This window comes from Periplaneta americana, chromosome 4 (assembly GCF_040183065.1).
Source record: "Periplaneta americana isolate PAMFEO1 chromosome 4, P.americana_PAMFEO1_priV1, whole genome shotgun sequence".
Lineage (NCBI taxonomy): Eukaryota > Metazoa > Arthropoda > Insecta > Blattodea > Blattidae > Periplaneta > Periplaneta americana.
This window is the reverse complement of record NC_091120.1, coordinates 73,474,409-73,501,699: the sequence shown is the minus strand read 5'-3', so window position 1 is coordinate 73,501,699 and position 27,291 is coordinate 73,474,409. Positions and strand designations below refer to the sequence as shown.

At 33.8% G+C, this 27,291-nt stretch overlaps 1 protein-coding gene across 2 annotated transcripts in view; it reads right to left on the bottom strand.

Moving 5' to 3' along the window:
* Nucleotides 1-2,201: 2,201 nt before the first annotated feature.
* The window catches only part of Slu7 (Pre-mRNA-splicing factor Slu7), a 31,899-nt gene continuing 6,809 nt past the window's right edge, over nt 2,202-27,291 (bottom strand). Inside the window, exons 2-12 of one of the 2 annotated variants that reach the window (XM_069823544.1) lie at nt 25,445-26,375; nt 19,284-19,444; nt 18,748-18,936; nt 18,287-18,398; nt 17,125-17,315; nt 14,942-15,165; nt 13,456-13,762; nt 12,516-12,644; nt 8,201-8,335; nt 7,716-7,874; nt 2,202-7,611 (exon numbers count right to left, since the gene is read on the bottom strand). In XM_069823544.1, the coding sequence (XP_069679645.1) occupies nt 7,435-7,611; nt 7,716-7,874; nt 8,201-8,335; nt 12,516-12,644; nt 13,456-13,762; nt 14,942-15,165; nt 17,125-17,315; nt 18,287-18,398; nt 18,748-18,936; nt 19,284-19,412 (1,752 nt within the window). In that variant the 5' untranslated portion in view covers nt 19,413-19,444; nt 25,445-26,375 and the 3' untranslated portion in view covers nt 2,202-7,434. The remainder of the gene's footprint in view (nt 7,612-7,715; nt 7,875-8,200; nt 8,336-12,515; nt 12,645-13,455; nt 13,763-14,941; nt 15,166-17,124; nt 17,316-18,286; nt 18,399-18,747; nt 18,937-19,283; nt 19,445-25,444; nt 26,376-27,291) is intronic. The other variant, XM_069823543.1, reaches the window with a different exon arrangement.

The following is a 27,291-nucleotide window of genomic DNA, read 5'->3' as shown; positions in this document are numbered from 1 at the left end:
GACACTTAATATTTTAGGAGAAAAATTCGCTCCGGCACCGGGGATCGAACCCGGGTCCTTGGTTCTATGTACCAAGCATTCTGACCACCGAGCCACAAATTAATATATCTATAATATTCTCTTAGCTAGCAGTGCATAACAACTGCGGATTCTCGGCCAGCAAGTCACTCAATTGAGTGCGCTCCTAGTATAATGGCAGTTGACATTGGATACACGTCAAAATATGTATGTCTAACTTGGAGTCAGGCCACAAAGGGAAACATCGAAGGAGAAAAGTTCGATCCGATGCTGTGGATTGAATTCGGCGTAGCTCAGTGGTCAGAGCACTTGGTATGTAGAACCAAGGACCCGGGTTCAATCCCCAGCGCAGGAGCAAATTTTTCTCCTAAAATATTAAGTGTCAATATTACAGATAAATTCTGTAGGACAAATTAATATATCTATAATATTCTCTTAGCTAGCAGTGCATAATAACTGCGGATTCCCGGCCAGCAAGTCACTCAGTTGAGTGCACTCCTAGTATAATGGCAGTTGACATTGGATACACGTCAAAATATATATGCCTAACTTGGAGTCAGGCCACAAGGGGAAACATCGGAGGAAAGTTCGATCTGGTGCTGTGGATTGAGTTCGACGTAGCTCAGTGGTCAGAGCGCTTGATATGTAGAACCAAGGACCCGGGTTCGATCCCCGGCACCGGAGCGAATTTTTCTCCTAAAATATTAAACGTCAAATTTTGCTTTGATATGTGGGACTGAACACGAGAAGGAACAGATTATTGAATGTAATTAGTCAAGAGGACCTAAGCAATCAAAGTCTTTGATATAACTTAATTACATAAATTAATATTTAATAATGTAATTGCATAGAAAAAGAAAGTATGCAAAACAAACAGGAAAACATTAAAACAAGATTGTCATTACATACGGAAATATCGTACATCTACAAAAGTTGATTTAACCTCGAAATGTTACAAAAATTATTAATAAATTCTTTATTCTTTTTTAATTAGGGAGTTTCAGAGTCAAGGTCTCCTCTTAATATGCACCTGATAATGTCTCTTTAATGTAACAAATAGCTGTAACAAATTTCACTAAAACAATTACACATAACTTAAAATTTATATACAAGTGCAGTGAAGGACCCTACCCTTGGGCAGAAAACTAGGAATGGATGAATTAGAAATTTACCGTATGGGTGAATAATCTGAACACTTAAAAAATGTAGTATCACTGAAAATCAGTATGTGTGAAACATATTGGAAGGTCATGTAGTTAGCCAAGAGTTACTAAATACTATATATCCTTTGTGCAGGATGTCCATCAAGTTCCCACCTTCTCGTTCCTTCATAACAAAGAAAAAACTAAAAATTATTGCATATGATGAAGAAAACGACAATCGGGCAGCAGAAAAAAAATACGAATGGTTGAAAGCTGTGACTATGACTATCATAAGAAGAAAGTGTGCCTTCAATAAATGAATAGTGATTGCAGAAGTTTTTACTGACAAACAGGAGAAACAAAGTTGTGTGATTATGTGAACGATAAGAGTTTGACTTTGCTATTATTAGTGAAATGTGTATATTAAAAACCTTGTCAATAGCCAAGGATGTAGGAGGAGGCTCTCTCGATTTTTTTTAAGTAGAATGCTTTAATTTTTCAGAAGAATTAGGATTACAAAATTCATTATTTCTAAGTAATTAGAAATAAAAGAGCCTTTTTGTCTTTCTTTAAAAATATGTTTCCCAGACGCATAATTTATTTCCACCTTGCAAGCTCCTGGATCCAAGAGTAACATTTACACCCAAGCACCAACTTTATCCAACTTTACAGCACAAGACTATTTTGTCTTGTCTGATTAGGCAACTTCACACTCTTTAAAGTAGGAAATAAAATGTTAGCTTACTGTTCTGTAGCTTCAGGTTCAAATCTTGGTCAATCAAAATGAAATATTTTGTGAGAGTCTGTACTTATTAGTTAATATAATGAATGACGTTATATCAACTTTGTGATTATCTAGGATAGATTGGATTGGTAATAGTGAATCTGAGAGTTCATCATATGATTATCTGACATTTGTCTTACAGTTTGAGAAAAAACTGAAAAAAAAAAACAACTATGTAATCAGACTAGATTCAAAGTCAATTCTTGTGTGCTAAGGTACTTCATAATGAGAGATAAAAAAGAAAAAGAAAAATGATGTACAGATACTAGTTATTTTATTCAAGGATATAAAACATTTTCTCCGACATAGTTTTTTTACTTCCTCTTCTAATACAATATCATATATACATTACAAAATATAGAAGTTCTTATTTTAAACCAGAATGTAATAATAATAAAAAAACACACATAAGCTTGCAACACGTTCGCAAATGTTGCAAATAGTGAACTTTGTTTGTAATTTGAACTAATCACCTGAACTGAAATGCATCTGAAAAATTAAATTTTATGTACAGATTAAGCATTTTATGTGACAGATTGTTAAATTTAACTTCAAAATGTTTTTATTATTAATAATTACCAGTACGTATCTTTATAATAAAGAAATTTCAACTTACAATCACAGATTCGTATACACAAGGCATACCAAAAGCCTAAACAAACCTAACTTAACCTGTCAGAGATTCGTATATGCAAGGCATATGATAAAAAAATTCGAGTGTACACTAGCATATGTTTCGTAATGCCACCGAAGTTATGTTGGTATGACTGAGGAAGAGCTGTAAACAGTTGGTGTATAAGTGGAGTATGAAGGGAAGTATCTATGCACTAGTTTAGCCTTTTTTTTTCTTCTTTGCAGTGTTTGTTGGTTTGTCTCTTTCTTTTTCGGCAAATAACTGAAACTATAGTGTTATTTAACTGAACATTGCAACAATAAGGCATGTTCATTACCATTTACGCTATATATCATATCCATTTACTCCTCTCAAATACATTAAATAGCAAACAGGTTTCAGCTAATAAATGATTTTTCTTCAAATAATTAATACTGTAAGTGCTATTTTTAAAAACATTTTTGCTACAAATACAAAAAATTAATTCTATAATTTCACACCTCTCCTGATATCAAATAGGAATCTTTGTGTTAGTGAAGTTCATGTGAGGAGAAAGGAAATCTGATGTATACTATTATGCTGTAGTAATGTAGGAGTGCAGCAACCAGGAACTGGTAGTAATAAGCTTAAAATTAATAGACAAAGGGCAATTTATATTTAATGCTGTAGAAAATTATATTTTCCAAGTTTGTTTCCATTAATTTATTGTCCACTAATATTTGCAGATATTTAATGTTCAATATTGTTATTCTTACAGGACTGATTCTGTTTGCTTAGCCCAGGGTAGTCACATAATATGTATAAGCAGAGCTTCATTCATTCATTCATTCATTCATTCATTCTTCTGCCTTAGGGCGGGTCCTTCACTGTAAACCCAGCATTGGAGAATCTTCTCTATTTTCTGTCTTCTTCTTAGTATGCAGAGTTTAAAGTTTATATGTATATAGTATTATACTTCCTATCTTCATTTTAAATAAAATCTTCCATTTATTCAGCAGAAATTTAAGGAGATCAAAGTCACCCCACTGACCTACATTCAGCTAATAATTAAAAATCTGACAGACCAAATTCAATACAAGGTGACATCGATACCTTAGCCTCAGTAACCTTCACAAGGGGTATCATAGTGACCCAGTCATATGGGTGCCTATGAGATGCCTATTTAAAAAATTGAAACCAGACTGCAGTTTTAACATACAGTACACTGAAACCTCGATCCATCATTTTTTAAGGGAACAGGGGACAAAAATGATAAATACAAGAAAATGATGATACCGGGAAGCCATAAAAATTACCGTATTTAGGCATATAATAAACGCAACAGAGTTATGGACGCATCCCACTGTTCCCTGGACAATTTAAGAGAGAAATACTCACATAATCGATGCATTTAATTTTTAACAATTGAAGACATGCCCAGAAAAACTGGCCAATCCTCAAAACGTTTAAGTGCATTTGCCATGTTGTTGATTGAGAAGGAACTAGTGAGAAGTATGAAAAGTTTCAATGAACAGGTGATAGACATTTTAGCTGAGAAGAAGGACAGGAGGATGAACTTTATTTACCGACTTTACTAAGGATTATTATTTTATTCGTCCTACAGAATACATCTGTTATGGTAACAATTAATATTAGAGGAGAAAAATCCACTCCGGAGCTAGGGATCAAACATGGGTCCTTGGTTCTACGTATCAAGCGCTCTCACCATTGAGCTATGCTGAAGTCCAATCCAAAGCACCTGATCGAACTCCTCTCCTCCAGTGTTTTCCCTTTGTGGCCTGACTCTAAGTTGGGCATGTATGTTGACATTTTATTAAGTCAACTGCCATTATACAAGGAGCACAGTCAGTTGAGTGACTTGGTGGCCAGGATTCCACAGTAATATGCACAGTAATCTGTACAGAAATATGCACTGTTGCTAGAAGAATTTACTAAAGATTATTTTTTTCCTCTAATAAGTTCGATCCGGTGCTGTGGATTGGACTTCGGCATAGCTCAATAGTGAGAGCGCTTGGTACGTAGAACCAGGTTCGATCCCCAGTGCTGGAGTGGATTTTTCTCCTCTAATATTAATTACTAACTTATTTACCGACACCTGATGTAAAGATATGTACTACAATCATTAGTTATGATAATTTTGTAAAAAAGATAATACATGTGTGCATACCCAATGTGAAAGCTCACGAGCCACCACTGCCTGTATCATATCGCATGAAAATAATGCCAAGACTTGTCTAGTTCTTTAGTAACCCTACAAAGATATTTCTCCTGTACGTGTCTAAGCATATAAACATGTACTGAACATAAACAATGAACAGAAACACTTGAAACTGTGGAGATCGGCATCTGTGTTGAAGCACAGCTGACTCTGAACAAATCGCAGCATTAAGACAACAAATCTCATTAGGTAAGATGATTGCGTAACACATTCCACAATAATATCAAGCGTTTATTTACCTCCACATTATTCTTGTGTGCAAAAATCTGAATAATTAATAAGTTACTGCAGTAAAATCCCCCGTATCTAGCACCCAAATAACTGGCAATACCAAAACAATGGCACTTTTGGGGCTAAGCAAAAAAAAAAAAAAAAAAAAAAAAAAAAAAAAAAAAAAAAAAAAAAAAATCATAGTAGTCACTGATTCGAAAGGGAAAAGTCAGCCAAAGATGTGAGTGGTTTTCGTGGATCGCACATGCCACATATTGTGTTTACTCTTTACAGTGTTCACGCGTGAAAAAACAGAAAATCCCATGTCCTTGGAGTAGATCAGGTAAGCTGTCACTAGGGTCTTGCAAAAATGTGCAGAGACGATACCTTTCAATTTAACACTTGAACTCGCTCGTTTTGAAGGGGTGTTGGATAAGTCTAAATAGGAAAATGTGAAATTCTCTGTTCCTATAGCGCGTAAACGTTTCATTCGAGTGACAGATAGTATCATGGCTATTACTGCTAAGCACTGCTGTTGCACAATGGATTCTGCAAAACGCAAATTAAATGTTCTTACACTCAAATCAAACGCTACATCATAGTTGCGACATTGGCTACACTGCTCTTCATGTGATATGGCCACCATTAAGGTTACAAAAACTTTTAGTATTTTTTATGCTATTATGTATTACTGTATTACAATAATTATGAACTGATGAATGTACAGTAGTGCCAAAAAAACCCGGACCGACAGAATAATCAAAGTCCCCAAAATGAGCCACTACGCATGCCATGCCCGCATTCACAAGATAGCAAGTAATCTATTGAAATTGTAGTTTCGACTGCTGGTGTAGCCCATTTCGAAAGCAATTAGAAAATAAGCTGGTAAAATTCATGTTCTGGGAATAATCAGTTAATTAAGTTGTAAAATATCGCTGCAATTGAAAAGTATTGGGAATAAATTTGAATAAGAAACAAAAAAAGTTTCCTTCCCAGGCAGGACTCGAACCACGAAAGTCTTAATTACCAGTTTATCGTGCTGTCACTGTGAACAAGGCTCTGAAATCAGCTACAAGGGTCGGTCCGGTTTTTTTTTTTTGCCACTACTGTACATTACTGTATTCGGTACTAAAAATAAACGTACATATTTCAAAACTTTACTTTTAAATATCTCTATGAAAATTACTACATTTCAACATGGAAAAAAAAGTTTAGGCAATACAGCATCCTAACATAACCTATAAATGTATTTTAAAATTATCCGGCACTGGCTTTGTCCCACAGTTGCCGGATACGAGGAATTCTACTGTATAAAACTGCATTTCTTTTCAGAATCTAATGTCTGTCGTCATAGCACAGATCACGCACATAGTAATTAATTTCCGTATTAACAGACTAGATCAAATGCACATGGAGAGTTCGAGCACTGCACTAAGATGACAAATCACGTTATATATTATAATGGTGGCATATTACATTTTGAGTTTCTCCACAAAGTTTGACATAAATTCGCAATCTTCTTGCTTCGAAGATAATAATGGAAAGTAAAAAGTTCACCCTTTCAAAGTAAAAGAAAACTATCCATGCAAGAAAATATTGCATCACAACCGTGATTTCTCAATGATTGATGAGATACAACAACTGTTCCAGTAACGAAACTGGAAAAAAAATATATATATATATATATATATATATATATATATATAATTTCTGGGGCCAAAAAAGTGGATGAAAAGGGGACCAAAAAAAAGCGGACGAAAAAGGTGGGAAAATGACGATAACAGGAATGATGCATCGAGGTTGCACTGTATATAGTTTTTAAATCTAAAAAAACTGGCACATTTTTGCAGTATCACCTAACAACGAGAAAGAAGTATCAAAGTTACCCCAGTTTATGGTCTAATTTTAAACATAAGTTTGAATGTATCATGATCATCATCATATTTTTGTTAATACCCTTTAATCGCGGAGCAACTAAACCTATGTTTGAACTAAATATATATTGGTAATTAACCTGAATCACGGAAATGAAGTGGGTAGGCATTAGATACACACATATATTGGTAAATAGTTGCATATAATTACCGAAACACATCCACCCTCTCATCCAAATAGTCAAGAAGACGTATTACATAGGGGTGGTGTAATAGGGGTGATGTAAAAATTTCATTTAACTGTAAACTATATTTACAACCTTAATTGTCCTCTCATAGATATCCTACTAAGAGTAATCCAGCTGCAGTATTTTGTTGCAATCCTGCTGCTCTCAAAATACAATTATACATGAATATAAAATTTAATCTATATGGGTAAATTACCATCCAATTGGTATAGTACAGAAAGTATTCTGTACACAGCAGGTAAGGAATTCAACAGTGCTCAGCAGAAACAGTAAACCACATTAAGTGTTCCAGTGTTAAATAAACACTTCTTGCTCACTGACAGTTATTTAACCCATGAACTGAGCCATAGGATCCTCTTCTCGTTTCTTCTTCATGTAATATGCTTCCATTTCTTCATCTGTTGGTTTCTTAACTTCAAACATACTGTTATATGGCCTTTTCCTTTCATCCATAGAAAGAATACGTTCTGCTTCTTTTTGATGGAGTTCTTCTTGTGCCAATGCCTACATTAAGAAGAAGTTAACAAGTGAATAAAAATTAACACATTTACTTGCATATAACTTCATATTTAAGAATTACCAGTACATTAAATGAAAAAGATACTTACAGCTTTTAGTTTATCTTCTACATCCGCTTTCTTAATTTTAGAGAGTCTCCTTTTCTTTTTCTCTTTTTGTTTCTTTTTCTTTTCTTTCTTCCTCTTTTTCTTTTGTTTTTTGTTACTTTCAGAGGTAGATGGTTTATGCTTTTCATTTTCAGATTCGTCCTGCAAATATTGTACAAAGTAATAAGATTAATAAAACATAAGTACACATACATACACGCAATTAAATAAAATACAAGCATATTCTACTTAGTTTGAGACCTGCACATATTACAATCTCCTCTCTGTAATATTACAAATTCAAAATACGAAATTTTCTACAATTCGTAATACAGTAAAATACCATTTACAATAACACAGAGATATATAAAGTAACATTTAACTACTTGCTTATATCATTTATACACTAAGCACATGGTCTCTAAGCCCCCCCCCCCCAAAAAAAACTCATAACGACATTAATTATAAAGAATGCTGTATGCCCTTACCTCTGATGAGGAATATGAACTCTCCGAACTACTGGATTCTTCTTTCTCATGGTCAACTTCATAAGAAGTTCCTGTATGAGGTCCAGGAGCATCTGATGATGCATTTTTCCCTGCTTCACCAGTGCAATAAGTATTCTGAACAGAAAAGTAAATACAAATATATAACATTTGCAAGACAACGTATTTTAAAAATAAATAAGGTTGCAATTATGTTTAAAAATTACATCCTTTTTTTTTTTTGTTCTATCTATAAATACAAACTCAAGCAACTCAAAAATAAGTACAGACATTTTACATGCAAAGTACAATAAACAACACTGCTTCATGTACAGTTATAATTTCCTTAATAAATGCAGAAAAGTAAATACAATACATATCAGTACCTGAAAATGAAGTTTAAAAAATAAACAAATCTCAATAGATCTGGTGAGATTTATGGTGAAAAAAACAGCTGTGGACTGATTTTTATCTTAACACTATTCCTCCCTCATTCCCATTCCATTACTCCTTCATTACTACCACAGCACATCACAAACTCTGGGTAATTCTTTACAGTAAAAGATCTATTAAAGCAAATGATGACAAGTTTTTTATATGTATAATATTAAACATATTCAAATTAATGTCACAAGCAATTTGTATTCCCGCTTCTTAATGCCACTAGGTTCTTTTTCGACATTTTCAGGTTTTCTCTCCTGGCAATGTTTTATATGTAACTCATTTTTGAGTTTGGGGCACCTGAAAGGCAGTGTTACATTACCCTGCTGGTATGATAGGATGACCACATATGATTATGGGGCATCATGAGAGGTCTTAAATCTAAACTTAACCTAAATTCCAGACAAAATTTCAATTTCAGGCTGCATTTGAAGAGTGACTCTGGGTTCGATTTTTTTTATATTAGAATGAATTCTTTTCATGGTTTCATTTTTATTTATCTTGCTATTTTTAGTCTTCTTCTATGGAAAGATGTACAGACTTTATAATATATAATTATATCACTGTATATTATTTATTTTTCAATAAATTCTTATCGTATCGATAGCTACCATATCTTGTTGCAGATCATTAAATTTTTTTTAAATTTTATTATGCAGATATTTTAAATCCAAGATTTGCACGGCTATCAATATGATGATACAACTATTGTCGTACGCAGGTCTCTGTGGTCATTCCTCTCTGACGTGTAGTCGAGGTGGGGGAGGGAAAATGGGAGTGACGTGACAAGGTGGCTGTAGATGGTGGGTGGGGTGATGATACGAAACTATGGGAAGACTGTTTTAAAGTAACATTTGTTTATTACAGAAATAATAAGAAAAGTATAACTGTGGTTCCCTCCTAGTTCTGTGGTAGGAGTAATGGGGAGTCGTGATAGAAATTCGTCCTGAGGCTTCGATGAGGGGAGAGTTATGATGGGTGATAGTAAAGTTCGATTTGAGTGAGAGGGAGGAAAGGGTAACGGGAGTGCCTAGGAAAAATCGGCTTGCTCTCATGTGTGTTGAGGGGGGGGGGTCAGGATGATGAGATGGAATCAGGTAGAAGGTTAGTTCCCTAGTTCGAAGGATCAACACAGCGTATTGTGCGACTTACCGACTTCGAGAACAAGCTCCTAGCATCGGAGGATCAACACAGCGTACTGTGCAACTTACCGACTTCAAGAGCGGGGAAGGGTGACCTCTATCATCGACGGATCAAACAGAACGAACTCGCGACTTACTGACTCTAGAGGGTGTGTTGAGGAGAGGACTTGGTTTCACAAGCTGAGGCATGAACTGTTAAGGGCAGGGAAAATAAGAAAGTGGATGTCTGTAGTGACAGAGGAGGAAAGGAATAACTATGGAGTACGAAAAAGGTGAGAGAGATTCAGCGATGTAGGAAGAGCACAGGGGCGCAAATGGGCTCCCTGTTCCCGAGTGGTGGCCGTGTATGGACACATCCGAACAAAGACAACCATAGCATAGGCCGGTTGGATGACTGCTGCTAGTGACGGAGGACGCGTTAGAGCTATCTCTTTGCCATCTAATCCTTGAGGGAGAAAAGCGAGCCAACCTGCTTTCTGAGAGAGAGAAAACAGCAACTGTCGTTTGCATGGGTAGGTTTGAACCGGTTAAAGTAAGATGCACGGGCATCAAAAATTGAGATACACAACAACTAATTACCAATGAAATTGATTTGTACACATGGTATTTACTCATAATTACAGTAAAACTTGTGTGTGTGTCACACATTCATTTTTTTCCTGAGGACCCTGCAAAAATTCCTATATTTTCCATGTTAATTTATTTCGTATTCATAAATTCTTTCCTTCATACAAAATGCCATTTATACATTTCAAATCAATTTTCTTTGAAATCAGGTCATGGGGTTTAGGCTAGAATAAGCAGTAACATGAGCTGCTATCAGAAGTCAAAAGGAGGATAGCAATGGCCAAGGAAGCTTTCAATAGAAAAAGGAGCATCTTCTGCGGACCTCTGGAAAAAGAACCAAGGAAGAGACTAGTGAAGTGCTTTGTGTGGAATGTGGCATTGTATGGGGCAGAAACATGGACTTTACGACGAAGTGAAGAGAAGCGAATAGAAGCATTTGAAATGTGTGTGTGTGTGTGTATCTAATGCTCTGGATTTAACAATGAAGTCATCATCCTTCTTGCTTCCCAATATTTTGATGGAAGGTCCACAAATGTCCTAAGAGTTTCACAATTAGCCAGGTGCTCCATCTCCATGTCCTCTTCTCTGGTGCACAGTAAGCATTTAGGTGAATTCAGTACTCCAATACGATGGAGGTGTTTACTGAGGCAATCATGACCAGTAATCAATCTAAACATGGCCACGGCAGATTTTCGAGGTAGATCAGGAATTAGTTTTGGATCTTTGAATGATTCTTTCCATTTTGAATTTTGATGTTTTGCCTGTTTGCTGTAACCTATTCTTTTTATAACTCGCTTTATTGATTCATATGGGAACTTGAAATTTGTTTTTAAGTGCATTTGAAATGTGGATATGGAGAAGAATGGAATGTGTGAAGTGGACAGACAGAATAAGAAATGAAGCTGTGTTTGAAAGAATGGGTGAAGAAAGAATGATGCTGAAACTGATCAGGAAGAGGAAACTGAATTGGTTAGGTCACTGGCTGAGAAGAAACTGCCTACTGAAGGATACACTTGAAGGAATGGTAAATGGGAGAAGAGTTCGGGACAGAAGAAGATATCAGATGATAGACGACATTAAGATATATGAACCATATGAGGAGACAAAGAGGAAGGCAGAAAATAGGCAAGATTGGGTTTGTAGCCCAGTTTGTAATGCAAGACCCACTCTTGGGCAGAACACTGAATGAACAAATTGCAAAAATAAAACTTTCTGCAAACATATTCACAACAAATTACAAACAATTAAACACAAATACAGTTTAACAATAAATTTCATCCTACAACAACACGCATGTCAAACCCAACTGCACGCATGTCAGTTGTCTTGCTTAATTGACTGTTTACATGATATCCTGCGATATTAATAGCATGCATCAGTAAATTAACTACCTTTATTTTGTATGATACTACATGATTTCCATTGTTCGATAACAGTTCCCTCTTTTTCCTTCAGTCTCTGACACAGCTTTCACTTACATAAAATTAATGGGCTGTAACACATGATTTCCTTGTTCCTCTGCTTCTTTGATAGTTTTAAGTTTTTTATTGCAAATAAAGGATTGCAATCTCATACCTTTAGTGGTATGAGAATATAAGATGCATAAACTATACCTATGTCAGTTGAGCTTGATTCTGACATATGTATTGCTAACCTAAATGCAGAAGTTGCTCAGGAGGAAAAAGCAGACAATGTTGACAACTTCACTTCGAATAAGCCATGCACCCATATTTTTTATTACGATAGGCTATTTCAGGAGAGAAATATGTGGGGTAGAGAAAATATATTATACTGGATAAATATGGGCTCAGATTACATCCTTGCCTTACCCTCTTATTAGCTTACTGTGTCTGGATAAATTTCTCTCCAAATCTTAATACTAAAACCTACCTCCGTATGCAACATTTTCATTAAATTGACCTAACTCGTCCCTCCCATGTTTCAAATGCCATTTGAGATGTTACTAAATGCCATTTCAGCTATAAGTCTTTCTCACTTATGCATTTTCTTCTTCAGAGCCCATAAGAATGCATAAATGTAGTTTTATTGTATATTTCCTCATGCCCCCTTGTAATGCATCAAATAGAACTTACGAAAGTTTGTCCATGTCGAATTTACGAAAACACAAGAGACACATTAGACAAACATGATCAAGAGAAGGTTCGTACCTTAATAAATGAGTGACAACATTTGAATCCCCACCGTCCATTGTGCCAATAGGATCCCCACACAGCTGTGTGGTTATTGGGATATACATCCTCCTCATATTTGGAACGAATTATTTGTTTCTCTTGACCCTGTAAAGAACATACCAGTATCAGTCAACTTCATAAAAATTGGAACTGCAAAACAAAGTTTTTAAAATTACCAAATAATTCTCTCTCACACTTTTAGTAAACACAAAAGTGGTACACACTAACTTCGAATGTTCATACATCCTTTAAGGTTGAGAGTTTGTTATTAATCGTAGAAGCTCTCAGCATGGTAGTATTATCTGAAGTAGCCTTTTTGATCTAAGATCACATTGCATTTGATGAAAGTCTCTTTCTTATAACACAGGATTCTTAATGCATGTGCGTGCACTTCACTATCTGCCATAAAGCACCATGGTGAGCTGCAATCATGTTTGGTCTTATCTATCGAGACTAGATTTTTTTTTTTTTGGTAAATCTACAAACAGATCTGTATTAATGTTGGTAATTTTGTGCCCAGCATCTCAAACTTCAAAAAACAGGAAGATTGGACGTTTTGCAAGATAATGTGTGTCACCTACCTAAGCTAAACTTTTCATCAATGTTTCTTACCTTAAACCACTGTAATTTTAATTTCATATATATGTAATATGTTTAAAGAGCACCTAAATTTTTCTCTCTGATTGGTCATTTATAATTTTCAAGTTACAGAACAACCAAATTTATTGCAATACTGTTACTATTTCTGGCAAATACATAAAATGGGTTTCAAATGAATTTATTAAGATTTTACGACAGCATACATTCTAATTTATCTCAATTAACTAGCTTTTAGGTACCTGTAAATAATTCGTAAAATTACGAGATTTCTTGAGAAATTTGTTAGAACAGTTACAAAATTAAAAACTTATCTCACCTTAATAACCTTGCCATAACGAGAATATTCAACATAGTCTTCAGTTTGTGCAAGCAGAAGGGATTTCGGAGGAGCTTGGAGATGCTCCTCACCACCATATTGCTGAAGAATACTCTCCTGAACTTGGCTTTTGAACTGGTCCTTCTTCTTGTCATACTCTTTCTGAAGCATCTCTAATTTAGTTGGTTCTGCCAGTAGATGTACATCAACACCTTTCTCATAGGCTTCCCATGCAAACAGCTGTGCAACAGAGTGTGTTTGTGTATCTCCAGAAAATCGTACGAAGTTCTCTCCTGCATAATCAACACTAGAATGAATAAAAAGTTTAGATTTAGATCAGTGTTTTGAGATTCATAAGAAGGAGAAGAATGAATTCTGAACTTCAGTAACCTTAAACTATTTTCTAAAAATATTAAAACTTCATTTCTAAACAGTGCAAAACTCTACTTGTAAACTAAAAATGGTCATTGTTAGAGTTGTGGTGTCATTTAATACCACAGCCGTAATGTTTAGTATAATACCAAAATGGGGTATTATACAGTATAAGACATGGTAACATTGGTTGGACTGGTGACATGAATGCTTGAAAGGACTATGAACATTTCTTTTGTTTTGAAAAATATATATTTTCGTTATAAACATAGTTTTATAGCTTATCGTACATATACATAAAGTAAATGAATTTATCTTTACTAATGTAAACATAGCAATATTAATAAAACAAAAAAATTCTGAATATATGCTTTAAACCTTAAAAATTTAACTAATTAAATTGCTGTTACCTAGGCGGCCGGTGTGGTGATACTCGCGAAACAAGTTGTAATCAACTGCAATGTATATTGTTGCTGGGCTAGTTATCAGTTTTATTAATTTATTAGTGCTGTGTTAAAATGTCAGGGTGTATATTATGTGCTGTTTATAATTGCTACAAAATTACAGCATTACAAATTGCTCCAAAATATAAATAAATACTACCTACAAAACACAGAAATAATCGTAATACTACTGCAATCATATTATATCATCTTATCAAACATTGCATTTGATCTTTCTCCAACTAGAGAAAAAAAATAAGAGGAATTCAAGCTCGATAGTCCCTTCCCTATAAAAAAAATACATTCGTGGCTGCACATCTTGTTCTTAGCGTACAGTACGTACAAGAGTAATGATTAAAGAGGTAATATTCACATTCGACAAAGTTCCTATATTTATTTATTTTTTTTTATTTGTGACCTTGTTCTCAAAGTTTTCATTTAGGTTCATGAACATTAAATTTACTCGTATCTATATTCTGCATACTGCAGATTTGTCCATTCATCCGTTAAGGGGAATCGCTCAGTATTATACAAGTTTACGCTATTATTTATTATATTTGAGTGCGAAATATTGCGGACCTGACATCTAGCAGAGTGGGATTGAATTACGTCAATGCTGCTAGTATACAGCTGTCCGATATTATTATAGTAAGGTATTTGCTATTACTTACTCTTGGTCTCCAAGTGAAGAGTTAGCATGTGGGTTATCCCTCATTGAACGTGTCTTTGGATCGTAGTAAGCCGAATTGGGGTCCAAATTGCGTAAATATTTGGCTGTATCTTCACGTATCCTCAAATTTCTAACTGTGATTCTCTGTTTACTGTCCACTTTAGTACCAGGCATATCCACTTCATCTACATATTTGTCTTCATCTTCTTTATCTACCTCTTCTGGCTGTAACATTATCAAAATAAAGTTAAGCAAATTAAATTACCTGATAATAAAATATGTACTTCAGATTAAATAATTTAATTTTAAATTATTCGGTTACAGTAATTGAAACAAATGTAAATACCTCAACAATGTTAGCTTCTTTTAAATATTTATGAGTAGGGGTCGGATGTTGATGAAAAGTCATCATTTTATTTTTCACATTAGGACAATGCCTATTAATATAAAAATCCTTTCTATGTTAATATCAACGTAAAAAATCAATTTCTTATATTGCATTTTTTGACGTTTTTGAACTAAGAGGTCATTTTTACATTTTTCTGGCATCTTTGGTCATTTTGAATATTTTGAAGAACTTTTAGATCATTCTGAATAAACTTTACTTCCTTCTTTACTTCTAGACCTGTTAAATCTTTTTCTAAAAAACAGATCAATAGTAGGCCCTGCTAGTAATTACCTACTAAATAAGTGAATAACAGTTAAGTTCAAGTTTTACGGTTTGGAACAAACTGCCATTATTCTTTTGTTTGTAGGAGGGTGTCTTTAAAATTTATGTTTGGAAGGGGGGAAACTTTCACCGTTTCCTGGACAATAGGACATTGTGTCCCCAATATGGTTAGGAAGGGATGTACTACAGTAGACAGTACTTTTAACACAAAGATTGCAAAAATGCACGTTGCACCCACAATTTTTTTTGTCATTTACACTTCCCATCTGGAAGGTCTGGTAACAAAAGTGAAGAGTGGAAGGAGGAGGAGGAGGAGGAGGAGGAGGAGGAGGAGGAGGAGGCGGAGGATGAAAGCACTGATACAGACCACCCCTGATTGAAACACATTGTAAACCCTCATTAAAACCTATAGTTTTTCCTTAAAACTTTCATTTTGTTGCATGCTCTTTTCCTTTATATTAGTCAAATTCCAGGAAGTTGCCTCCTCTCTCCGACATTTGCAGGGCAGTCATTGAAACAAGGTGAATAATTTTTAAGAAGTTGTGATGCGAGTACGGTGAATAATATGTAAATGTTATTTTCTTTTAATTTTAGTCATTTTTCCATTTTAAGGACATTTTATTGATCATTTTAAGTAGGTTTTTAGGTCATCAACATCCGCCCCCTATTTATGAGACATATCAATCATGGTTTAATTCTCAAAAAACTAATTAAAATATTAACATTTATTTTAGAAAATAAACATTTTCTACTTTGAAAAATGTATCTTGTCAACATCCTTATTGTTTCAAATGAACTTCAATGTCATAACGGTTTCCTAGTGCCATTATTTTTATAAGTTTATTGCAATATTACGTACATAGATTTGAATAACACCACAGGAAAAATGATTATAATGTTTAACAAGAAAGCTTTGAAGTAAGACAAAAACCATGATGGAGAAAAAATATATATTAACAAAAAGCCAACTACAAAAAATAAATAAAAATGCACATTTACCACATTTACAGGAACATTAAAATAAGATTTTACTGTGAATAATTTCAAGGGAAAAATTGTTCCGGAACCGGGCATTGATCCCGGGACCTTTGGCTGAATGCATCAACACTCTAACCAACTGAGCTACTCAGGAACTTCACCTGACACCATCTCAATTTTTCCCTTTGTAACCACATAACTCGAGTGGGCTGACAAAACGCAGAAATCAATTGAGACGGTGTCAGGTGAAGTTCCTGGGTAGCTCAGATGGTTACAGCATTGGAACAATTTTTCTCTTATTCAAGTCTGCTTCACAGGGAGCTTTACCTGAAAGTTAGATTTGCAAGGTTTTACTGTATTCATATTTTTTGTGCCTAAAATTTAACTACAGAAATTATATATTATTTTTATAATTGTACTAAGCACTCACCACACCAAAAATAATGATAAAATTACATTTTATGAAGAATTATAATATTCTAAAAACTGAATGAAGTTTTATAGATATAGTATTCATAATATAATATTTCACATACCTCAACATCTCCATCTACGTTAGAATTCAACTTTTCTGCTCTCAGATGCCTCTTTGCTTCTTCAATCTTCTGATATTCTTCAATAATAGCTTTATGTTCTGATGGATCATAGCCACTCCATCTATCTCGCTTTCCATCATAATCCATTGCCAGCTCAGGCTGGATAAACTCATCTGGGGCAATTTTTGCTCCTATAACAACAAGAAAAACATTGTGTGCTATGTTCCATATATGTCTACTCAGTACTTATGTGTCAATGTCTATGATATATATTTATATTGCTATTATTTTGAGTATATATCTCTACATATCAATGGCCTGGCACTATAATCTTTCTTACTGCCAACTAAGAAAGCAGTTAACAAGTCTTGTACTTCCGAAATTAACTGCAAACATTTTAATTTCTTTTTATAACAATGTTGGGTCCGATAAGTTGTATGACTAATCACAGTTTATTACTAGTAGGCCATCAAAACTTATGTAATTGTATTACAAAATCACTATGTTTTTATTTTAGCATATCGATAAACGTTTTCGGTTTAATTAAACCATCATCAGATCTTTCATAAACCTCTAAAAAATTATGAACAAGTTGTTACATTGAGAACAATCAGTGAAAATACAATGGGTTGCATTAAATTGTAGGTCATGCTAATGGATGCAACAATGGATGAGCGTAGAATGCTATGCAATCCATGTTTTCGGCAAGTTCGCTCTACAAATAGAAATTCCAGTCAACAGATTAATATATGCGAAAAGTATTTAAAGAACGGTAAAATGAGTGTGTTTAGTTACTTTGCTTAAGGAATACAGCTAATTGCTCGTCTTAGTAAAATAAACCAGTTTAACTATCTCTGTATTGTGATAGAAAGCATGCCAGTCAGCAATATCACATACTGGACTCCAACTAGACCGACTGTACATATACTTCCTCCTCCCTCATGACGTCTCGAGTACACACTGTATACAGATAACTTTATTCCTGTGTCTAGAGTACCCAAGTCAGAAATCCTGATAAGTATAAGTATGGTCTTCGGTGGGAGTCGAATGCAGTAGCCCTCCGTTCTGTAAGTCATCCGATTTAAGTTGTTGTGCATAACAAATCTGGTGTTAGAGAAGCAACACAGCGCAACACAAACAATATTAATACACTTTCACTTACCAGTAAACTTAGCTCCCACTTTACGCGGCCTCTCCATGCAATCTTTCTTTTTGTGTGTCATAGCACCACAGTTCTCACACGCTCCTTTTCTGTACTTCACAGCTAAAGAGGACTAAAGAAAGAAAATAATGTACTTCCTTTCACTGCACATAAGCACTCAACAAAAGGATTCATTTTATTAAAGATATGACTTTTGTTCTTTTGCAGCCTTTCTATATATTCTCATCTCACTTCTTTTGCAAAAACAGATGATTTGATAAGAATGTTTAATATGAAAGCTAATTCTGATGAATATTTTGTTACTGTAACCAAAGTTTAACTTTTTTTTTTTTTTTAAGTTCCAATATTATGCAGATTCGTTACCTTGTGCAGATCATTACCAATTGTTACATATTATAGTAAGTATAACAATTATTACACAATATATCAGCACTAATTACAATACATTGAAAATTACTCACAGTGTCCACTCCCCTCTTGTACCATTCGTCAAGTTTAGAGAATTGCTTCTCTTTTTCTGGCTGTGGTCTTTGATGTTTTAGTGTTGGTCCTTTAGCTCCAAAATACCACGGAGCTGAAGATATGTATTGGGGAATATGAGGATTTATGTCTTTTCCTTCCTCATCCACTGCAGCAGGAGCAGTTCCAGCCTAAATTAAAAGTTAATACAATATTAAGTTCCAAAAAACAGCACTCACCTCATCAGATGATATCAAAAGTTGAAGAATAATAGCAACAATAATTTGTTATTGTTGTCCATATTTTTAAACAAATATGCATCTTACAGCGAAAAAAATCTCTATTGTAATTTGTCTTCACAAAATATTTTTAAACAGGATCAATGTTAATAAGCTATTTTTTTTCTTAATGTGAGAACTGCATGTTTCTTCTGTATGCTACCACCTTTTTGACAGTATAGTGATATATTCTTGAAGTCGCAAAATTTCTTTCCTAAATACCTTTCGTTACAAATATAATATAATTCATGTAACTGTACCTTCCTCGCTTCTTCAAGTTCTTTGGCTTTCCTCCAGTCTTCTCGAGATTTCTTTTTTGGTTCATCTTCTTCAAATTTACTTTTATTTCTAATTATTTCAGAAACAGGAACATTATGCGCAGTCGCCATCGTGACTAACTGCAATATTATCCTTCAAGAACCTGTAAATAAGAAATCGTAAATTTATCAAGCTGAGGGTGTGTGTATCTTGGTATTGGAGGTATATATATATATATATATATATATATATATATATATTACAAGGCAACAAAGTTTTACATATATAGAGTGAACCGTAAGTAATGTCAATAAATATTTTTTAATAGTTTTCCAGAAAAACGTGCATTTTAAAATACATGCATTATGAGAACTTGCAATGTTGCGCCCTACAACCAGCTGGCAGTTGTGTTGCTCTGAACAAACCTGGGTTGTTGAAGATCAATGCCATCATGCCATGTACATTGCATTTAATTAAACTCGTAAAAAAAATACAAATGATATACCATTTAATTTTTGTGTTTAAACTATGTTAGATATATAAATATGAAAGTTCAGAAATTTGGGAGAATCTGCAGAACTATCAGGAGACACTTACGACAGAAAACTACAAAAGAAACGCAACTGAAATTTTATAAAGTAGTAGTCACACCAGTCCTAATGTATGGATGCGAAAATTGGACCTTAAATAGGAAAGATAAGAGGAAAATAGAGACTTCGGAAATGAAATTCCTAAGATCAGTTGCAGGGACTACTCTCCTAAACCACAAAAAGAACACTGATATCAGAACAGAGCTGAGCATATTTAACATGAACAACAAAGTAGAACAACAGAAGAGAAATTGGCATGACCACATAATTAGAATGGATGAAACGCGACTTCCCAAAATAATGCTAAATTATAACCCAAAGGACGTAGAGATGTTGGGCGCCCAAGAACAAGATGGACTGATGATATTCCCTGAGGACGGAACAGGTCTGAAGGCCTAAACCTGAAAGTTGATGATGATGACTAAGTTAGATAATGGAGGATGAACACTGCTGCTTGTTTCAAGTTAAACAAAATCTTGGACAATTTAAAATAAACTCTATAACCTAATTTTAATTGAATGTTGAGAGAACATAGGCAATAAGACACGCTTCTTTCAAACTAAATGGATAACACTAAGAAATATTTCTACACTCTCATTTCAATTTAATGTTCTAGAGGTCGTGAACAGTAATGATGCATATTTCACGTTATAAAAACAAAATTTCAAAACATTTAAAACTCTAAAAAAAATAAATAAATAAAAATACCATATGTTTAATTCACATTGAAGTAACGAACAAAATTAAAATAGTAATATTATGAAACAAGTTTATAATGTTATAGTTTATTACACGAGTAAATGTTATGAAATGAATGTATTGAATTTCATACCTTTTACGAATGTATTAATTGTATAACATTATAAAATGAGTTTCATACACTATTTTTTTTGTACAACAGTATTATAAAAGAATATTAATGAAGAAATATCAGATTTGTAATTATGTGTTGTTTGATATCATGGTCTATGAAAAAAGAGGTTGCTATAACTAATGTGATACATTAAATTTTATAGCACTGGCAAATTGTTTCATAACTTTAACTTTATGATACAAGTTAAGCCTTCTTAATAGAATTCATGACGTTTTACTGTCATGGTAATATTTTATGGCACTAGTAGAATAATGTGGCATATTAAGCATGATTTTCACTAATGATAAAGACTGTTCATAATGCTGATGTACAAACAATTTTATTTTCAAACTCTTCAACTTAAGTTTAATTACATATTTGGTGAACACAGCCAATAAGAAAAGTTTATTTTATATTGTACAAATATAATTAATTATAAAAAAAATCTCCTTTTGTCGTACTACAAGCATTTTCTTCACCCAGTTAGAAATAATTACCTCCCACTTTAAGTTTTAAAGTAGTAATCGGTCTCGTTGTCTCATCCATTCCTTACATACACGAGCTGCATCTGTCCAGGCAGCTTTACAATATTGTCGCAGCACAGCGGGATTTAAAATTTCTTTGCGGAACAAAAACTTCCATTGGTTTGGATCAAATTTCTGCACGTTTAAAGGACAAAACTAAAATTCTTTCAATCATTTATTATCATAATACACTCCTCTCTTAAACTGACTGAGCATATTGGGAATTAATTCAATAGCTTTCCCAAAATACACTATGAAATGTTTAATATAAAATAAATTTTTTCTCATAAAGGAAGCACAAAGGAGCAAAATTGTATTAAACCTTTCTGTTTTAAATAACTCAAGGAATAACCTCTTGATATTAATGACATTACTTACAGTTCACACTGTATAACAGAATACATATAATTAAATATATTACTGCTACTGAAATTATTATTTTACAGATTAACTTAATGCATCACTTTAATTTTCGTAAATGTTTAAATGTTATGTGGCATAATACCCTTGGGTTTTCCGCCATATCATACATGTAGGAACAATTACTTCTATTAGAAACAATGACAGCTACAGAGCACAAAATTATGTTGAAATATTGGTACAGAATAGTACTCCACTAACAACTGCATCTGGCCATCATTTCCTTATATTTTTAACAGGCACTGACTACTTGCTTGCTGGGAGATGATTCATATCACAGTAGCAACAATTGTCAACAGAATAGCCACTATTAGTACATGACGCATTTTCGGAATATAAACGTCCAATAACTTATCACAGTGACTCTTAACAAGTACATAGTTGAGTCTATTTTCTTACATTCTAGCATTTGAAAATTTTTAAATGTGCACTTACAGGATATCGAAATTCAATTACACGTCCTTAAGTTTAGTACTGAATTAAATGATGATGATGATGATGATAATAATAATAATAATAATAATAATAATAATAATAATAATAATAATAATAATAAACTTTTCAATTTAGGTCTTAAGATCTGAGCCAATATAAATTCACAAGATAGAGCATCACCTATTACAGAACAATTAATTTATTTCTATGATCATGCTCTAATAATCATTATCATAATTTTAATGGTTGTATCATACATAATAATTGTAATAATTTTCAATAAATATATTAATCAAGAGGAGTAGATTTAAAGGCTGTGAGATGCAGCCTCACCACTGGACTAGTCGTTTGCAATGCTATCAACATTGCCAGAAGACATTTTTATTAACTGGCAACCACAAGATATCATAAAAGATTAATTCATTTACTACTATAAGATATTATAAAAGAATTCATTCATTTACTGTCATAGAGAAAATCCACAGCTAAAAATTTTCACTCAACTTGGAATGTGCAAACTCGACACTGTCAGATTATGTAATGAGACAAGGAAGTGATAATGTGAGAAACCGAGACATCAGTATTGTATTATGATCTCTGTGATCTTATCCTTTTATTACAATTTGATACTGTACCTACATAATGTAAGCACGTTCTAACATTAAATAATAATTCAGAGGAAGAACAATTGTTGTATATATCTTAAGTTTGATTAGTTGAATATATTAGTAGTGAGCAATGGATTTGTGAGTTTTTTAAAGCGAAATGTGAAACACTGCAGCAAGTCAGTTCCTTTATATGTTTCACTTTATTTTCAGCAACCATGCAGCAACTCCAACTACCACTCTAAGTTTGCTGCACGATCCATCATGGCGGAATGAATGTTTTGGCCTTTTGCAATGTTTATTGTTGTTAAAATCTCATACTAATAATAATTCTGTATCATTATCGTGGAAATCGAAACAATTTAACATATTCGGTTCTGTTAAAGTTAAATTTATTACTGTAGTAACAGTAGCCAATATTAATTGTCCACCATTTTACAGTCAGCTAGCTGGATGAGTTTTTTTCGACTCTCTTTTTGCTGCATGAAGAAATGCACAGTGTACAATAAAGGAACTGGCCACGCTTAGTTGTCTCATGAGTGATGAGTGTCACTTATGGAGTTATATCCAGTCTTCAGACAGTTGACTAAACACAATTGTAATATATTTCTAATTACATATCTTAAAACGTAACTGTCGAAAGTCAAGCTTGTGAAAAAAAAAACTTACATGCTTTGATGTTTAATGTGTATTCTTTTTATTGTGAACAACATAGCAAACCAATACAATATGAAGGTTGGGGCATAAGTTATGACTACTATTTTTTTTTTTTCAAAGTTAATTGATGGTATCACGAGATGTCGTATATCAAGTGACATCAACTGTATGTGGTCGCATCACTAGATGGCAGTGTGATTATGGTTACTACAGAGAGAGCGATATGAATTCAGTTGTGAATCAACAGCTGTGACATGCATTCATGGTGCGAGTACGTAGATGTGGTCGCATCACTAGATTGCAGTTATGCACAATGCAGTTGTGAGTCGACCACTGTGTAAAATGGATGTGATCTGATGGGTGTGTGTGCTGTAATGTTACTCCAACTACCGTAATAAACACGAGTGTTATTTATGGATGTTTAATCCCTACCCTCCTAATACACATACCCTGCCTACCATTTCATTTTCATATTAAAAAATCTCGAATTGTGTCCACATTGTCAAAAAAAAAATACCATTACTTATACCTCAACCCTCATAGTTTTAATATCCGAGTTACACAAATTCTGAGCAAATTCCAACACTTCTTCTCTTACTATTTAAAGCTCATCAGGCTGTACAGAATGTTATGGCTAGAGATAAGATATGAACTAAGGAATACTTTTAATAGATGAGGAACACATCAGAAAGTAGGGAATTCTAATTTTGAGAATTTTGTGTTAAATAAGGTGAACATGAATTAAAAACCAACACCAGTGCAGGCAATATATATAAAAAACATGCCATGCAATCACTACTGAGCATTCATAAATGCAGATGTCCTACATAATAAGATTACTATTTTCTTAGGAGGCATTGTGGAACAGAAATTGCACTATACTCTTAATCAGGTCAAGAAAAAAGTAAAATATCATTCTGCTCTCTCCTCCCTCCCTCATCAGCACACGTTATTTTCAATATGTCATGATCAGCTGGCAGCAGAATTTGATTGTAAAATATGAAACTTGCTTCTATAGGGCAACCACTCACCTATGATGTGGAGGGGAGAACTTAAAATAGGCCTACTACTTGCTGTTGTCGCCATGTTGAATATACTACACTGAACTACAGGTTCAACAACGTAAGAGAAGCCGAATGGTTAAGAAAAGCAAAAGTTTAATACAAAATCTTAAATAATAAGTACAAGAAACTATTAAAGTAATTTATTCTTACTATTTTTCTACAGCATTAACTGATACTTTCTTATGTTTTTTTTTTTTTTCTATAGTCAAGTTGTTACTTTTAGTTAAGATTTTGATGTTGATACGAAGATACTATTTGTAAATTCATATTGTAATGATTTACTAGACGCATTTGTTCAGTATTGTCCCACAAGTTGAATGTGACACTGAACCAAATTTTCAAATATTTTTTATATTGTTTACTGAAAACAGTATGTAGAATTATTTCCTACTACTGTACAACCTACAATGTGGAGCTTTTTTCTTGACCAGAAGAACAGTAAAGGACAAATGAACGGGACTCTAAGCAGCATATTGAACTATATGCAGACTATTCGAAATTATTGCCTTTTAGTATTTTTGTTACTGTTTTTTTTTTTGTGAAGAATGCTCTACAGTATAAGTCTGTAGTAATTAACTTTGACTGGAAAAAAATAACCATCTTAGAAGTATAAACTAATCTTATATTAAGTTAATATTTAAATTCCATCTCTGACATCATAGCATTGAGCACAATGTGATCATTGAACTCTACATTTTTTTTTTTTAGTTAAACTAATCACCTATGACAACAAAAGAAAAGCAAGAAGTTAATAGAAGTTTACTGAAGAAATATATTTATGTTGTATTTCTAATCTTGCATTCTTTCCCACCACCATAAGAGAACATACTATTGCTAATTAAAAAAACTAGGGTCTTTTCCAAAATTAAGTTATGTTCCTAATGTTTCATAAAGCAATACAAGACTATCCACTTATGGTACGAACGCTCCAAATCTATAACTAGATATTCGTGCCACAGTGGTCAGTCATATCACTAAAATTTGGAAATAATGGAAAAATAAATAAATGGCTTACCTCTAATACACAACAGCTGTCAATGGGTCTCTGAATGGACCAGGGTAAACTTTAGCAACGTCTTCCAGAAATCTATCAAACTTTTCCCCTGTGGTCATATATTCCATGGGATGGAAGTAGAGATATTGAAATAAACACAGATCACGTGACTTTGATTCCTGACCTTCATCAACAAAACGTTTTGCAGTACGCCACATACACTTCACTTTGTTAGTTTTCCCTTCCAGATTGTTCGACTCCACAAATTCTATATGGTCAACAAACTCTTTCTGAAACTCTTCACTCTTCAACTTGCTATAAGATTCCCAAGTATCAGTTAATATTTTGGAACCTTGCAGAACAAAAGTTTTGATTAGTGGAATCAAAGTTCCGGCATTGTTCTTTTGAATTTCAAGCAAAAAACAATCACCAGTGTCTTTGTCTACTCCTTCAAGGAAACAGACACGTTTGCGCTGGGAGGCAATAAATCTATCAACATGAAATTCATTGATCACTACTACATGGCCAGGTCCACCTATAGGTTTTGTCCGGTTACTTACAATCACGTAACATACTTCACGACAGAACTGATAGTAGTCTAGGACAGTTGTTTTGCTCAATTTCAATTGTTCAGCTGATTCACTGATATTGTCTCCTCTGATCCAAAAATATATCAACATGAAGTTTTGGCGTACACTTAAATGAGACCCAAAGAACCAAGTATTTTTTGTGACTGACCACTTTTTACGACACTTTTTTCTTGAACACCTCAATGAAAATGGCACTTTAAGTCCTTCATTGGAGCGTTTATACCAGCCAACATTACCAATGAAACAAACAGGGCAAAGAGTTTTCTTTTCAGGTAATAAATTTCTCTTCACTGCAAACTCTATTGCAGCTGCTTCATTCTCTACTGCTAATTCCAGCTCCTCAAATTGCATAATGTTGAATACTGTGTAAACAAAGCTCAAGATATAATTCTGAATGTCAAGCAAGCAATTCATGTACAAAAATCATTCAAATTTTACATACAGTGGATTCTGCTTAATAGGACCACGTTGGGACCATGCATTTTGGTCCAATAATGCAGCTGGTCCTCTTAACTGAAATTAGATACATATACTGATGTGTACTGTGTTTTTCCCTCTAAGCTTGGTCCTAACACGCAGCTTTATTAGACCAAAACTCATGGTCCCAATGTGGAATCCACAGTATATCCTAACAAAATCAGCCAAGTACATTCATAATGGAATGCTGTTTCAAATATGAACATATATTTATGAGCATTAATATGATCAAAAAGAGCACAGTTACTGTTAAACAAGCTATTTTTTGTACCCAACTGGCACAAGATCACATTAACTTCCTATTGTTTAGAATAGTAAAAAAAAAGATAAGAAACTACATCTGTTCAAGCCAACAACTAATATCTTTTAAGAATATAACACAGTTTAATCATATTCTCAGGATTAATAACCAAGAGCTGCCCAGAAAGGAATGTACCAAGAACAATGTTAAGAACGTGAAATTTTAGATATACCAAATTTCAGTGTTACAAAAGTAGTTACAACTCATTCCATTCATTACGTAGCACTGCTGCAGCAGTGTATTCAAATGGCATCTGGGAGTGATGTTCATTATACAACAGAATGTATGATAGAATTTTATTCCTTGTAGCTCAAAATGAAATTGTTATACACATTCATTTATAAAATCTGTAGAACTTCTGCAGTGGGTAGAAGCACGATTGGTTACTAGACAGGAGGAGAGAAGACTTCAGAGACAAGACAAACCAACTTCCATGATTTGCCATTCTCTAGTCATTCCACCAGACATGTTGCATCATGCTGAAGCTATCATTCAGAAGA